This window comes from Pseudonaja textilis, chromosome 1 (genome assembly GCF_049901715.1).
Source record: "Pseudonaja textilis isolate UNSWEBS1 chromosome 1, rPseTex1.2, whole genome shotgun sequence".
NCBI lineage: Eukaryota > Metazoa > Chordata > Lepidosauria > Squamata > Elapidae > Pseudonaja > Pseudonaja textilis.
The window spans coordinates 186,312,189-186,329,223 of NC_141990.1; the positions used below are offsets into that span (position 1 = coordinate 186,312,189).

Sequence of the window (17,035 nt, forward strand, 5' to 3'; positions counted from 1 at the left end):
TAGTGCTGTTTTCTCCTCTTACTTGAAAATTAAAATCCTTGACTTCCATGTTTAATTGGGGCTAGTGGTGAAATTGGGCAGTTCTTATTTCTTGTATATAATGTTTCTGAATGATAAAATACATATCGAGTCTACCCCAGTAAGGATGAAAAGATCTGTCACTTTAGTTTAAAATAATAATAGTAGAAGTTAATATCAAGAGAGGCTCTTTCAACGAAACTCACTACTGTATCATCACTACTGTATCATCAATACTATTTCCTACTGTATCATCACTACTGCATTGACTCCTTTGTCAACAATATTGAAGAAGTCAGGCCAGGGCTATCAGACATCAAAAACATCTTCCAGGCTGTCACACCTTCTTTACATAAACGACTTGAAGCTCTTTGGACAAACGCCACCTGAAAAAAAATCACTTCTCAATTCCAGTCATCTATACAGCCAAGATATTGCAAAGGAGTTTGGATTGGAAAATGTGCCACCCTCATCATCTACAGAGGAAAAATAGTGAAAACTGAAGAAATCAAGATGCCCTATGGAAATAACATCAAAAGTCTGGATGAAGAAGACCACTACAAATACCTGGGATTGTTCAAGCTGCCAACGTCAAGCACACTGAAGAAGCTTGATCTTAGTCCAAATTCAGTAGAGGAAATGCCATCAAAGGTAATTAACATCGAAGTAATTCCAGTCATTAGATGCATAGCTGGAATAGTGTATTGGACTCAAACAGAACTAAAAGCCCCAGATAGGAAGACAAGAAAAAGCATGACTGAATCACGCCCTTCATCCACAGAGCAATGTTGACAGACTCTACTTAAAAAGGAAAGTAGATGGATGTGGAATGTTGCATAAATACACCAGAGAGTTGAAGATGAAAATAGGGTATTGGAAGAATATCTGAAGGACAGTGAAGAAAATGCACTGAAATTAATATATTGTGAAGGCTTGCTAACTATAGAAGAGATCAACCTGGCCTACAAGAAACACCAAATGAAAAATAGAAGAGACATGGCAAAGCATAGTATTACATGCCTAATGCCCCCACCCCACCCCAAGAAAGACCTAGCAGGCAAACCAGAAAACAATCAGACTCATGGCTAAGAGCTGGAAAGTTGAAAAAAAGAAAGGAGCTAACACTGGCTGCAGTAAACGAAATCTTATGAGCAAATGCATATAAAACCAGAATTGAGAAATTAACATCAGACAGCAAATAGTGCCTCTGCAAAGAAGCTGAAGAAACAGTGGGCCACTTAGCTGATACAAAATTTCATTGACTGACTATAAACAGCATGTCAAAATACCAACAAATGGGCATTTGGAATTGGGAAATGGGAAGGCAAAATTGCCTTCAAGCAAGAACTGGTGGAACTACAAAATAGACAAAATGATCGAGAATGAAGAAGCTAAAGTACTCTAAGACTTCAGAATTCAAACAGACTGGCACCTACCACATAACACTCCATACTTAACAGTTGATAGAAAAACATTTATTATTTATTTGGCATAAGACAAAAAGTCTAGATAGTAGACATTGCAATACCTGGAGAGAGCAGAAGAGGAGCAAAAAAACTGGAGAAAATAAAATGCAGAAACTTTCAAATAGAATGACTGTGGCAAAAGAAAGCAAAGGTAGCACCAATAATAATAATAGGTCCCTTGGGTGCAATCTCAAAACATCTAGAGCATCACTTGAACACCATCGGCATTGACAAAAATCATCATCGGTCAATTGCAAAAGGCAGCAGTATGTGGAAGAACTTATACCTGTCATGATACCTTTAATATTTTAAAACAACATCAGCCTATCCCAGATCCTTGGGAAGGACTCAATAGGGGGGTAATGCCAAATCCAGTCTAAACTTCTGTTGACTGTGAACCAACTATAAAAGGGGAAGCATTTCCCACAGTTATATTCATCAAGAACATTTTTGTTATTGTTTTTCGCGTGAACTGTACCATTAGCGATATTGCTTAGGTGCAGTGTGTTGATTTTAAGTTTAGGCGTGAGGGAGCAGCTCCAGCATTTGCGGCTACATGTTTCATCTCTCTTGACTGACATCGACAATATAAAGAGATGCTGCAGGATTCCAGACAGTCAGCTCTTCTGCACCTGAATACTTTTTCCCCCCCACAATTCTGCAGTATTTTTGTTTGTTTGTTTCTAAGCTGACACAAGGGTAAGAATTTAAAAGGAAAACTCCATGGGTTATTTTTCTGGCTTGTGTATTTGAGAACATAGGAGAGAGGGGGAATCATTGTTCAGCAAAACCTGTTGTTTCAGCCCAGGAAAAATGTGTGACCCCACTTTGAAAAGGCTTCCGGAATAATAGACAAGTAGTGCCAGACATCTTATTTCTTTTTTTTTTTGCAAAGAGCAACCTCTTTTTTTCCTCTTCCAGCCCTGCAGCATTTGGGGGGGGGGGGGAGTGTAGTAGGTAGAAAAGGGATTTTTGATTCAGCCTTGTCTGCACTGGCAACATGCCACCCAGATGCTGCTGCTACATTTCTCTCACACAGGATTAAATGTACTGGTCCCTCTATTCTTAGCAAGCATTTCTCTTGTGTTCTGTTCTTGGTTACTGTTAGGTCAGTTTTAGAGAGATGTGGCTGAGTGTGTGCCTATAATTTTGTGCTCCTGTTGATTGGAAAGCCTTGGCTCTGCCATTCAGTGCCATTCAGCACTCTCCTTCGTTCACTAAACTGGGTACTTCTCTCAAACAGAAACTAGACCAAAGATAACGCCCAGTGTACAGGTAACTTTTGCTTTCTATGACTGAGGATCTTAGGCTAAACAAGGAACTGCTGACATTCTTGTATTTGCCCAATTACTTTCCAAGATTCCCCCCAAAGCAGGAAACATTTGCATCCTCTAAGTAGGTTGTTTTGTTTTTTTTTACAAAGTGGACACCCTGAAAGATAGATATTTTAAGCACACTTTGCAAGGTTCATATTCTTCATATTGAGAAACTTTGGAAGATTGTTTGGAAGAGTACATCAAAAGAGATTTAAGTGTGCAAAGACTTCATTTTAAAGATAAAAGATTGCAGCAGTAGAAAAGGGTGATTTAGAGTAGTACTCTAACAGAACTTATCTTATGAAAGAGTTGATTGAGCTGGTAGGGATGGATGATACGGGTCACTGAACTTCCAGAGTCTACATTCTAATTTCTGATGTTTATTTGCAATGCTAACATTGTAATTGCAAGTATTTTTATTTTTTTTTTAAAAAAAAGCTGTAGACAATTGTGGAAAAAAGAAGGAAAAAGAAAATGGACACAAAAGTGGTAAATTGCACCGAGCTATGTTAACTTGACAATATCAAATTAAACCCTGTAGGGGGTGCTGTTGGTTTACAAATGTGCACAAGCATCTCCCTTAGAATTTGTTTAAAAGGTAGTGTAGCTCTCTCGTTTCTAACCACAAGATGAAAGTGGTGCATGGTACATTTTTTAGCAGATCTCTAGCCACAGAGTGCTCGTGGGAAAACAGAACAACCTGCAGTAATAACTTTCTGCACCTATTTTTTTTAAAAAAAGAGTCCATGATAGCATCTCCTAAATATACAAATCTGAGACAAAAGGATGTTCCACAAACTTATCTCCCCCCCGCGCAGAAAATAATTGCTAGATGGTTCTTGTCTCAGTCTAAGGCTTGGGATTATGTGCTGAGACCCAGACATGTTCACCCCCACCCCCAAGATATTGTTTTCCTAGACATGTTTTATCTTCTTTATTTTATGCATGATTGTCTTCATTGACCCAGTTTTCTTAATTATGAGAAACATTGCACTCTGTACATAGGTTAGATTCAGAGGCTAACCCTGAAGTCTTCTAAAGCAACTTCCTCAGTCCCCAACTTGACGGTTAGTTGAAAGTGTTTGGGAATGCCGGTATCTCCCTAACCTGGAGGTACTCAGAACAGAAATTCTACTGCACATCTAAAAAGGCACAAGGTTGGAAATTCCCCCCACGATAGATTAATCAAATCTTCTGACTCAACATACTACGTGTGCTTCTAGAAAACATATTGGGCTTCTAGTTAAACTAGAGCCTTGTGCATCTTGATAGATCCATACTTTTTGGTTATTCTGGAATAAGGACCTTGAGGCAGTGTATATACCTTATTAAGAACCAGAAATGAGATAACTTGAATGTACATTTGTGGGGGGGAAGGGGCAGAGGGCATTTAAAGTTTTAGTCCACACTTCAAAACATCTTGACTCTTGGAATCCTGCATACGGCTTAGACCAGCTTCTTTCTATTTATGTATTTATTAAACTTACATGCTGCCCATTTTGTCATGGTCAACCCCAGGCAGTTTACAAGCCATGGCTGCTGGTAATTGCATTTTAGGGGTCAGGGTTGTTTCTTCCTGGTTATGCTAGGAACTTCAAGAAGTAGTTGCAGGGCAAATCAGGGAGCTCTCATTTAGACACCTGCTATTTTTCTTTTACCTTTAAAACATTCAAATTAATAATTGCTCTCTCGGAGGGTAACACCTCTCCTTTATCGTGATCACCGTGCTTCAGCCACAAATCCCTGTTCTCACGATTATGGAAAGACAGGGAAAGAATTCCTGGCTCTTCTGTGCTCTGGGCGATGTTTGCTGAAGGATGAGCGACGCTGGAAAGCAGCGAGGATTGTCCCCCGTCCCCCTTGTGCATCTTTCCAAACCAGATTCCAAAGTCAGCCAAATCGGAGCCGCAAGAACACCTCTTTGTTCGCAGGTCCTTCGAGAGGAGGCTGCCTTTTGCGGACTACATGTTCACCGATTTTAGAGCGGTTGCTTGAAGGCAGAAAGGGCGCCTACCGTTTAATTCTCCGTAGAGCCTGGCAAAGGAGGGAGGGATTCCGCCGACAGCGCCAGAATTTAGACGGTAAAGGAGAATAAATTATTACTAATTGAAAGGTGAATAAACAGGTGACTTTTCAGCTCAGATTCCCCCTTGGATCGTTGCAATAAATATCCCCGAAGGAAACTCTATTTATGTTGTCATTGATTAATGCTCGCTACCTCATTTGATTTCGATTTAGAACGATTTGATTCTAATTTAATTAGCATGTAATTTGGATGTACATAATTACTGTAATTATGACATTCAGGTAAGGCAGCTTTAGGCTGAAAGGCATTTTTTAAAAAAATATCTTTCGTCCCCACACCCCCACATCCCCGTCTCCCCGCAGCAAATTTTGTAGTAGGGAACGGACAAGGACTTTGGTCCCTGCTCTCCAAGTATGTAATTAACACATCTCGGAAACAGGCAGCTCCGGGATGATGGACTTTAAACCGCGGCGAGCGGAGCCCGAATTCGCTCGGGCTGCGCCGGAGGAGGCGGGGTCTCTGTTAGGTGGAACCCCGCACCGGGTTGTTTTTCAACCGATGACCGCTCAGCGAGGCGAGGCTCCCGCCGACCTTCCCCTCGCGTGGCTGGGCTGTGGGAACCCGCGCGCGCTAAGTGCGCGCTAAGCTGTGCGGGGAATGCTGTTGGCTGGGGGCTTAGGAGAGGGGCGCCACAGCAGAGGTCCGCTCCGATCTCCCTTAAGTGGGAGAGGTTTAGAAAGTGAGTTTTTGCTGGGGGGAGGGATGGTGCGTGGAAGGAGGGAGTTTAAAAAAAAGTAAGCGCTGCGTGGTCTCCGTAGGCGGAGAAGGGGATTCGCCAGGAGGGAAATCGGGTTTTAATAACAGGCACGAGTATAGTCTTTCTTACAGATGACCCGATCTCCTGTCAAGCGATTGGCCGGGCTCTCCACCCCCAACTCCCCCCCCACCTCCATCCCATCTTCTCTTCCAGCTTCCTCACGACTTCTGCTGGAGCACCCATCACCACACGTGCTCCTGAAGGAATCAAACACCGCCCGTTTGTCTAAAAAGCTGACACGGAGACTTTCTCCGGCTCCGATTCCAAACTTCGGGCTGTTCAAGGACTTAGTGGAAACCGGAGGCGCGCTTCCTAGATAGAAGTTCTGAAATGTGCAAGGGTTTTGTGTGTGTGTGTGTGTGTTTTAAGCAAGGAAAAGAAATGCGGTTTGGATTACAAAATCCCCTCTTAATTATCTTAATTTCTCTCCCCCCCCTCTTCTTTAATTTGAACTGGCCCAACTTGTCTTGCTTTTTGGGTAAGAGAGGCATGCACCCTACCTGTTTTAACTCCTATAGTAGTATTGTACACGTGGCACGTCAGAAGATCCACCACTTGCTTTGGAAAACACTAGTTTCGCTGGAGTACCTCTCAGGATCAAACATCGCTCTATATAGCTCCCCAATTCAGGGAGGTAAAGGAATTGTAATCATATCTTAACATAAATATATTTTTAAAATCAGCTGGCAGGGCAGGCGTGGAGAGAATAAAGGATGAAAAAGCCCTCTAAGGTTTAGTGGTTCCTAACGAATTCTATAAACAAATTGTCTGGAAAAAGAATATCTTCGCTGCTTCACTTCAGATTTCAAGGTGCTGATCTGACTTGTCTAAACAAAAACGATTTATATCTTAATAATTCTTACCGGAATAAGGAAGCGCTGCTTTCGGGGCGAAATTTGCTCTAGATGGCGCCAAAGAGTCGGGAATTACAACCCCCCCCCCCCCCAATGACTCAGAAGTGACTGTCAAACATAAAAGCAAATCAGAGTTTGCGGGGGAGAAGAGATTTAATATGTTAAGAATGTTATTCCTTAAGAAAATTTGTAGCTAAATTATTCTCACTTAAAATAAACACTTAGTCTACCAATTACTCAAATAGGCCGGATTTTCCGTTGCGTTCTCTTCATCTGCATTTATGGAACATAGTGAAGTAGTTGGGGTAAATACTGAGAGCGGCTGCAAATAAAATAGAAGCCTCCACGTGTGGATTTCTTTTTTTTTTTTTAAAGGAGGGAAATTTGATTAGTTGCCTCGCTTATCCGAGCTGTACTATTTACAACTTCCTAAGGCGGGAACAGGAGTGGGGGAGGAACACCCTAAAAATAGAGAAATGGCGGTTTAAAAGAAGGGGGCAGAGTCCCCCCGCTTTCCGTTCCTTTTGTGGCTCGTGAGATACTGTGGGAGCCTCCCTTCGCCGCCTCTTGATGTGTCTCTTTAACTTCTCCTCACCGGAAGGAAAAATACCCAATACCCATAAAATGGCCAGAAATCGTTTTGCGTTGCCATCTCTATGTGAGACGCAATGCATTATTGTCTGGCTGAAAAAGAGAGGCGGGCCAAGAGTTGACAAAGCCTCTCTCTCTCTCTCTCTCCTTCACCCTAAATGGTGTACCTGCAGTTTCCCGCGCATTTTTTTGGGGGGCCCGCTCAGACAAGCGCTCCTTGTCCAAGATCCCTTCCAGGCGGCCCCGCTTCTCCTTCATTATGCATTCAGCCTGCCCGGGAATCGCCGGATGATTGTTTTGGCGTTTTCTCTTTGCCCTCCGTGACTCGGCCGGCCCCGAAGTCGAGGCACGAAGCGTTCAGATTTCCCTCTCTTCCTTTCTGAGGAGACTGTCGATGATGGACGTTTTCTGACCCCCGGGGCAGTGGCAAGGGGTCCTTGAGCTGAGAAACTGTATCCCTGGTAGAAACTGGACCTCAACGAAAGGGCCTTTGATCTGGTTTATTAGGGACTGGGAAACAAAGCTGACTCCTGCCCAAGGCCCAGTGAGAAGGAGCGCATTCCTCAGAAAGCCCACAACGACCGCCCCGACCGAGGGAGGCGGGCGGGGAGAGAGGAACCGCATCCTGTCGCTGGCCCAACTCTGCTCCTTTCGACCCTGCTGGAGCAGGTCCTCTGCCCACGCCCGATTCCACCGCCTCCTTCCCCCCCTCAGATCCGGAGCAAAAAGGCTCCAAAGCAAACAAACGCCGTGGCGAAGGGAAGCGGGCAGGGGTTAGGGAAAGAAACGGACGTTCCCAAAATGTCACGCCCTTAAGTCGTAAGTTTAGGCTTACGACCGAATCGCGATCCAGCGGATCAAACGGGCCAGCCGGGCAGGAGAGGAAGATTGCTCGCGACTCTCGCCTTCACCAGATTAAAGAGGAAATAATGAGAGAGAAAGAGAAAGAGGCAGACAGAATAGCCGCCAATGCATAAATCAAAACTCTCTTTCGATTCCCCCCAAATAACCCTTCCTAAGCTCGGGTTACACTGCTTTTACCCAGCTTTGGGAAATATTTTAGTCCCCTTCCTGTTGTATTTTTACCACAGTAATGACGGAAAACTCATTGCGAGTTCTGTCCGGGAGATGTAACAGATGTTTTTTATTCAGAGCCTCCTGGCAGCCTGGTTCTTCTTCCTGATTGCCAATCCGTTTGTAGAAGAAAGAAATATATGTCTGCCCACACGTACACAGAAGTACCCGCTCTTTCCGTGTGTGTGTGTGTGTGTGTGTGTGTGAATTTCCATAACCAAATGGACAGAAAAGCCTTTCATCCTGAAATGTTCAATTTAAATTTTCTTTCAATTTTTCCCCCTTCCACTCGTTTCTCTCCCTCTTTAAAGTAGCGCAATTAAGGGGGAGACGATTGGAACGATTTTCCTCTTTTAGAAATACACTGTGGCTTTTAAGTTGGTGGTCAGAAGACAAAGGGAGTGAAAATAATTTTCATTTCAATAATTGCCTTCTGGTCAATTTAACTGTGCCTTATTTTGAAAGAGGCTGTCTAAATGAGATTCCTGTCCCAAATGTGTTCCCAGGCCTGATCCCAGGCTTTAATTATTCCTGAGGTCCCCCACCCACCCTTTCCTTCAGAATAAGACGCTGCACTGCGTAATCACAAAGAAGTCAGAGAGCATCCTCGACCCTTTTCAAGGCAGAGCCACTGATATTCAAATAACATGCAAGGGGCATTTGACTGCAGGGGGACACAAGCATTTCCAAACCACGATTTGCATAGATCAACTATCTTTTGAAAAGAAAAAGAGCAGTTGTCCTCCATAACATTAAAAAAAAGAAAAAAAAAGCCCAGTTATCAAATCAAGTGCTGAATTTGGAAGGCTTTTAAAACGATTACGTTTTATCTCGCCTTGCCCTTTACCGTTTGACATGCAAATTTGGCGCAGTTCATTTCAACAATTAAAAGGATCTTCCAGGGAAGCTTTGTCACTGAGAACATTCTGAGGGGTTTTCCCCGCGGACCAGCTGAGATAAAGTTGGCCAGAACAAATGATGTCTAGGAGATTAATTAGATATTTGATAAGACATGAATCTCTAATAAGGGAATACAAGGCACAGGGGGCTGCTATGTGCTCCAAGTCAAAATTAATAACATTTAACAAGATTTTCATTTAGGCATGAAATGTCTCTTGCGATTTATTCCCCGTGGGATTGCCTTCTGTAACCTGAGCCACCTCGCTATAGATTTCGCATGCTCGTTTTAATAAAATGTTTGCTCAGCCCACGTTTATCATTTCAAAATCTTTTCTATCGGCTCTCAGTCTTATGGAAATAGGCTTTTGGTATCCAGGATGAGTTTTAGAGGTTTTCTCATTGCTAGGGGGCCCAATCGCTTTAGCAAGTTGTGCTCTATATATGGCTCAGATCAGTGGAGACTTGAGAACTGACTTAATCAGTCCCATTTTTTTTCTATAAGGGGGTGGAAAATTGACTTAATTAAAATTCAGGCACCCATCATTTGGGAGAGTTCTTAATTGAAGTTTGATCTTTGGTATGAACGGCACAGAGTATTTTAATTTACCTTTAATATATTTAATCACAATCATAAACATGTTTATTCAGAATAGGTTGTACTGATTGGAATGGGATTTTCTGTTTAACATTGCAACTATTGCTTTAATCCCGTCAGTGCAATGTCTATGACGAAGGGGGTCAGGTTTCCATAAAAGTAAATAAACCGCGGGATTGACTAGGGGGAAAATGAAACCCCAGAGCGCATTGTTCAGAATCCTTTAATAATACCAAAATGAAAATATGTCAAGATTTTTTTTTCCAATACAGATAAAACGCATTAAATCTCTTTAAACAACCTTAAATTACTGGTGCGAGTGAAATGTTAACTCAACATTTTAAATATATTTTACATATATACTGACCTCCACAAAGTGCATCAGAAATAATAATTAGAAAAAAGAATTCCTCTGAGTTTCAGGAATTCACCCCTCCCCCCCAAATCAGAATTGACATTTACAAAGGGGGGGGGGGCAAAAGAGAACACAATTAGGGGGAGGGAGTGTTTTGGGATCCTACTTATACATAGCTTTGATGAATCACAAGAGATAAACCGTCTCCGGTATTTTCCAGTTTGGTTTCTCACCTTGAGCCTTTGTATATGTGTCTGGGTGTATGTAGGGCGCACAGGCGCGCCTCGGATTTTTCAGATTTAAATATAAAAGCATCATTGTAGAATGTTTCACCAAATAAGACTTGCCGTTTGTCTGCAGTAAATTTAGATTTTTATAACTATAACTATAATCACTCCAAAAGAAAAGCACCTTAGTCCCGGGTGGCGAGTTCCGTTTTTGTGCGGCTGTTCGTTTTGCTTCTGGCGAGTCTTATTTGGGGGTGGGGGGTGGGCAGAAAGGTGAATGCGCGTGACAAGGAGGGGTTGGAATAGAGGAAAAAATAATAATAAATCTCCGGCCACTTGTATTGCTCTTCGCCAGGAAGATTAAGCTCGTTGTTTTATTGTTTGGGGCATGGTTGTATTGTCTCTTGCCCGGAGGGCCGGGTTCAAGGTCTCTCCAACAGTCCGGAAGTCTTGACAGGTCGGCCTCCGCGTCACCTTTGCACTCATCCCACCCCGTTTGCTTTTTTATTTTTTTTTTAACAAAAAACAAAAAACTCCCGGAACAGCCGAGCCCGAGTGGCGACGCCGCCGCGGCAGCCTTTGGCTTCTCCCCCCCGCCCCGTCCCCCGCGCGTCTCCTTTCTCTCGCACTCTGGTTGGCGGGCTCCCGTCCCGCCAAAACTTCTCTCGCCGCCGCCGCCGCCGCCGCCCGCTCTTTTTAAGAGTCACTGGGCCCCGTTGTGGAGTCCTTGCCTCGCGCCTCGTGCAGAATAAGGTCCGGCGATTCGGATCTGGGCGTCTCCAAGTTGCTGGCGTCCGTGTCGCTGTCGCTGCCCTTTTTGCCCCCGCCTCCCCCGTTGTGCGTTTTAATATGTTTGCTCAGGTGGTCGCTGCGCATGAAGCGCTTGTTGCAGACCGGGCAGGCGAAGCGCTTCTCGCCGGTGTGAGTCCGCAGGTGCCGCTGGAGTTCGTCGGAGCGCGTGAAGCGCTTGCCGCAGAAGAGCCAGTTGCAGACGAAGGGCCGCTCGCCCGTGTGCCAGCGCAGGTGCGCCTTGAGGTGCGACGTCTTGCCGTAGACCTTCCCGCAGCCGGGGATGTGGCAACTGTGCAGCCCTTTGCGCCTCAAACTCGCGCCCGCCGGGCCCAAACGCTCGGCTTCCTGGCAGTTGGGGCAATCGCAAGTGGCCCGGCCCGAATAACGTCGGGCGGAGCGCGCTGAGCTTCCTCCAGCTGCCGCCGCGGCCGCAGCTCCCGAGATCATGGCACTGGCCGCGGCCACGGCGGCGCTGGAGTCCGTGTAGGAAGGGAGCACGGGCTTGAATCCCTCCTGGGTTAGCAGGTGCTGGCTGGTGGAGAGCAGGTGCGAGGCAGCCGTGGAGCCCAGGCCGGTGGAGCTGAAGGCCGAGTGGGTGAGGGAGCTGAAGTCGGCCGGGTTATAGGTGCCCAGCTGGGAGTGGAGGGAGGCCTGGGGGGCGCCCGAGTGCAGCGAGCTCTGCAAGCCTCCGGCTGGGTTCTGCACCTCCAGCCACGAACTCGGGTTGGTATGCACGTCCCACCACGACGAGGCCGCCCCGTTAGCCACTTCGCCGGCCGCCAGCGTGGAATGGAAGCCGGACTTGTACCACGATTCGTAGGGGTGAGCCATGCCCACCCGCGGATACAGGCTATCGGCCGCCGAGCTGTGCACTTTGGAGATGAAGGCCGACTGTCCGCCGGGCTCTTGGGGGGACACGCCCGTCGCCGCCGAGTTGGAAAAAAGGCCGCTGTAATCGCTGCTGAAGGCCGAAGAAGTGGGCGAGGTGGAAGCCAGGCAGAAGGCGCTGTTGGCTGTGCCGCTGCCGCTGGCCAGCCCGCTGGAACCCCGGCTGGTAGCCACAGTGAAGCCGGACAGGCTGGAGCCCAGGTTGCAGCTGGAAGTGGAGCGTTTCCAAGGGTGGAAGCTGCCCTTGGCGAAGGCGCTGGACTCGGGCAAGGTGGTGAGCGGGCTGGTGTTCCCGATCTTGTTGCAGGTGGCGGCCAGCATGGCCAAGGGCGTGGTTCCAAAGCGTGGCTCTTCCTGTGGGGGAGATACAAAACGAGCCCGTCAATCTCGCCCTCTAGCCCTAAGAGCGCATCGGACACGGCCCGGCTTCCTTCACCCGCCGCGACGCGGCTCGCAGGAGGAGGCCCCGGATGCACCCAAATCAGAGGGCGTCTTTGCCGAAAAAAAAGAAAAAAGTTGGGCGCAACGGATTCTCTTTTAAAAAGCAAACAAAGGGAAAACTCCAGGTTCAGTCTTGTCCCGCCTAGCTCGATCCAGACAGTCACTTGCTCCCCGGGATGGTGCTGAGCGGAGGAGAAGGAATTTAAGAAGGAAACTCCAGAACACCCTAGGGCAGACGGAAGTGAAATGAAGAAAGACACAAGCAAACCGCATCACTGAATTTTTCTTACGGCTGAGGTTTGTCCATTCCCACCCACCCCTAATAATGGCTGGCCAAACCGATCTTAAAATCAAAATCAAATACACCTTGGAGCGGGCGACGGCGGCACTCTGCTCTCTCTAAAGAGGTTAAGAGAGGGCCATCTTGCTTTAAAAAAAAAAAAAAGGAAGAGCGACGGACCCGCAGACGCAGTCACAGGAGTTCCCTACCAGGCCGCCAGTTAATCTGAGGCTGCGAAAAATTGTGCTACGGGGTCAGTTTAAGATAATACAAATTGGGGGAGGGGGGGGGGAGGGAGCGAGCGAGCGAGCAGTGAGTGCCAGGACAAATCAAAGCAGCGAATAAAGAGGGTCGTAAGCTGAAACGGGAATTCAAAGAAGCCCTCAAGGAGATGGTTGGCTTTCTTTTTATCGTACCAGTTTATTTAACCTCGTCTCCTGATTGCAACCACAAACTGATTCCTGCTGGATGAACAGTGTGGGTCAAAAATGAGGGAGAGGGTGGAGGCGACAAACGAAAACCGACCTCGGTGAGCGTAAGAAGCGTCCCCGGACTTACCCCAAGGATAGACGTAGCCATAGCCAAGTCGCTTGGCTGGGTGAGCGGATCGGAAGGAGGGCTCTGCCTTGAAGGGAGGCTGGCGAGTGTGCGCGACGTCCTCCCAGCTTCCCGCTGTACTCCGGTGCGCTAAGTACACTCCTGTCTCTGGACCGCTAAACTCAGCCTAAGTGCAGAGAGCGCCTGCTTTGAAGTACCGCTGGCTGGGACTCTCACCCAATGAGGGAGGAGAAAGGACAAGCAGGAGCTGCCCCGCAGCCAATCAGAAACTTGAGATGCAAGAACCAGGGCTCTGAGCGCGTGCCAGTCAAAGCCGTGCCGGGAGCGGGTTGTGTGTGTGTGTGTGTGGGGGGGGGGTGTTACTAGTGTTCTTTAGTCTTTTAAAAGCATTATACTGCAATTAACTCTTTTTAAAAAATAAATAAATAATGCCTAGGTTGAAATACCGCTAAGGTCATAACAGGAACGAACAATAGGGATGCTACTTCTGCTTTCGGTGTTGATTTCTACGATGGGAGCACAAAGGGCAGGGTATATAATGGCAAACCGCAGCCGGAATAGTTGTAGTTCAGCTTATGTCTCTCCCCTCTCCCCGCTTTCGTTTCTCCCTCCTTATGTCCTGAATATTGCACAGCTCATTAATTCTCCATTCATTAAAGTAAAATAAAAGAATAACCGTTCACCCTATAAGGTCTTTTTCCTTCACCTTGGTCTAGCCGCCTGTCAGGGTATAGTCGCCTATAAGGCATGTGGGGCAGAACATAAAGTAATGGAAGTGTTACACACAACTTTATCTCAACTCTTGGCAGCATGTTGGCAGTGCTTGTGCAATGTATTTGCTCTCTTCGATTGGAAAACTGAAGCAAGACAGAAATTGTGATGGCCTTGACATGGAAGGTTGTGGGACGAAACTGCCCGCATCTATGCTACCGGTGTCTATAAGATTCCTCTACCTGCGAAGAGCAGGTATGTAAATTATGAAAAGACAGAGCCAGTGTCAAATTTGCTGGCTGCATTACATTTTCCACTGGATACCACTAACCGGGTGGAGAAACCATCCAGGCTAACCAGCCCCTCAAAGCAGTAGGCTAACCAGTCCTCAAAGCATTCAACAAAATATGTCTCATCGTTTTCTTACAAGTGAGAAGTCGAATTAACATCATACCAGCTCTCTGAATTTTGAGGAGGGCAAGTGGCAGGAAATTGCGACCAACTCACCAGTTTGATGCCTGACTAAAAGATTAACCATAAAACAAACGAATAAGCTCTCACCTGCAATGCTGTGACTGCTCGCTTTTTTTGTTTATAGAACTGTTCAATCTTTCCTGCTGTTAGGAAGGACGGAGATACGGAAGGTAGGGAAGTAAAGTGCCTTTATTTCCCCCACCCCTTAATTCTTCTCTACTGCCACATCTGTTGCGCCCAAACCTCATCAGTTTGCAGATGCAAAATACATGTGATTCAAAGGCAAGTAGAAAGAATCAAAATTTATCTCCACCCCACCCTACCACTTGAAAATCCTTCGCGAAGGGGGTGGGCGACCTGCCCGGAGATATTCAAAGAAGAAACTAATTTTGTAGCCCGCAGTAAACTCAAAAGCGCAGCGGCAATGTGGCTGTTGCAACCTCTTTTGCAACCTCTTTTAGCCCTAGCTTGCTCCTTTTTGTTGATGGCTGGAGAAGTAGACAAACAAAAGGCTGAAATGTGAATAGAGGGGAGGGGAATCCGTGCCCCTCTGGCTGTCCCCAGACCTGTGCGCCATCATTTCTACACTTAGCAATGACAGTGGGGCACGTGGGGGGAGGAGGAGGAGGCGGAAGAGGAGGAGGAAGAGGGCTGAGCAGCGAAAAGCAAAACATAATTTAAAGAAAATTGAGCAGTGAAATCTCTCCCAAGGCTGATGTGTGTGTGTGTGTGTGTGTGTTGTAGGGTAGCCATTGATATTCAACAACACACTGAAGGGGTGTGAAGAGATGGGAGTCCCATGGGACCTCGGTCCAGAAGCTTTCACCCAACAAGTGATAATCTCCCTCCTCCCGCTCTTTTAGTGAAGAGGAAGACCAATTCTCTGGTCCAGTGCTAGAATTCGCCCCTGCATTTGCTAAAGGAACAGAGCGCTAATGGCATTGCCATCTTTTCCAACTGAGGGCAGCTGGACAGGAGATGGGCAGATAACGCGAAGACCTTCTGTCTAACTAGCTAAGAAAGGAGAAGCTTTGGAGGCACCACCTGTTTGCCTCAACAAAAGGACGCGCGGTGTCCCTGAACTTCATTACATTTTCATCGGTCTTGTTTTCAAATGCGCAGGGCGCAGGGTGGCTCCGCAAATTAGTGACCGAGCAATTCTTCTCTTTAAGTAAAAGTGAGTGAAATGAACTAGAACAGCAGCGCCTGTCTGAAAAGAAGGGGAGCCATCCAGCGTTGGATGAACAAGAAAAAGCCTCTTCCCAAATATTTTTTTGTGTGTGTGGGAGGTTTCAAGTGTTTTCTGTCAGATTTCTTCATACTCAAAAAAAATCTAGTTTTTAAACAAAGATCAGCGTGTTATGCTGAAGTGTTGAGCTGACTGTTAAAACATTGGCGAAGGGGGGGACAATGTTTGACAATGTAACAAAGGGCCTGGTTTGGAGTGAATCATCACCCTTTTAAAAGTTAAAGCAATTTTCAGGAGAATGGCTTTCAGCAGCCGCTTTACATTATTCAAAACGGCCAAATAATGCTCTATTATAGCGCCTGAATGCTGCCAGTCAGCCCATAAGTGCAATTTGTGCAGAGGCTCGGTGCCTTATCTCTACTTCTTTATAAAGAGGTGAATATAAAACAATTTCTTCCAAACCCAGACAGAGAGCATGAAAATTGCTTCCCTTTCTGCAATCAGGGCAATTTAACTGGAGTGCAATTAGCACTATTAAATGTCGATTCTGCATAAACAAATCTGACTAAGAAGCGAAAGTGGGGTGAGAACCTCATATAAACTGAACTGATTTTTTTAAAATTATGTATCCGGGTCCTTTACAATTGATCCGTGACGGTTTTTTTTTTGTCTCGGAATATATTTACATCGTAAATAACACGGTGGCTAAATCAACATGCAACTCTTCCCCCCCCCTTCCCACAAATCTCAATATGAATACTAATAAAGAAGAATGGACTAATTAAAGACATAGGCCCTGCTCCCTTTCAGCAAATTTGGTTTTTCCAGATTTCCCCCTTTCCCTGCGCCTTCCGATCTGCAGCTACTCTGAAAGTTGCAATCTTCAAGAGGTAGAAATGCGAAAACAATTGGTTCATTAGAGACGATTGAGCTGGGGGAGGAGGGGAACAACCGCGGGTTGGTATTCAAGAGCCATCAGATGAAAGGGCTCTTTTCGCACAAACGGGGCGGGGGTAGCTATTGCAAATCAATCGATTGAAGAGCAGTTGTTAACATGCCCGAGAACCCGAGGATGAAAGAGTTCCTTACAGAGATGGGGGTGGGCGAAGGCGCGCCCGTGCCAACCTTTCTTGAAAGGAGCAAGTGCACCTTCAACCAAACAGATGGTGGAGGGGGGGTGCGAAGGGAGGAAAGCCCCCGATCATTTGCACCAATAATTGTGCCCCCTTTCTCCTTAAGCAGCAAGCTCTCTCCCCCACCCCCACCAGCCCCCATCCCCCAGTCTCGGCTACTCCGCGCGTTCAAAACTGTCCAGGGATGCCAGGAGGAGACCATCCCTCCCGCGGAACAGGACGATCTCAGGAAGCGTAGTTGAAGGAGGGGCTCCCTCAAAGGTCGAGATAATAAAAAAGGAGTGAAGAGGGTGGGGGGGGGTAGAGAGGTGGCCTGAGGTTAGGGAAGCC

At 46.3% G+C, this 17,035-nt stretch overlaps 1 protein-coding gene across 1 annotated transcript; it reads right to left on the bottom strand.

Annotated features, from left to right (window-relative positions):
* Nucleotides 1-10,935: 10,935 nt before the first annotated feature.
* On the bottom strand, nt 10,936-13,219 carry SP9 (Sp9 transcription factor). The gene is made up of 2 exons (XM_026697254.1): nt 13,199-13,219; nt 10,936-12,273 (listed from the first exon to the last, which is right to left on the bottom strand). Exons 1-2 carry the CDS (start codon nt 13,217-13,219, stop codon nt 10,936-10,938), a joined length of 1,359 nt encoding a protein of 452 aa, XP_026553039.1.
* Between the last annotated feature and the right edge of the window lie 3,816 nt (nt 13,220-17,035).

Excerpts from the sequence above, each read along its gene's own strand:
- SP9 (XM_026697254.1), bottom strand. The coding sequence starts at position 13,219 with ATGGCTACGTCTATCCTTGGG. Across the intron at positions 12,274-13,198 it reads TGGCTACGTCTATCCTTGGG|GAAGAGCCACGCTTTGGAAC; the intron begins GTAAGTCCGGGG and ends TCTCCCCCACAG.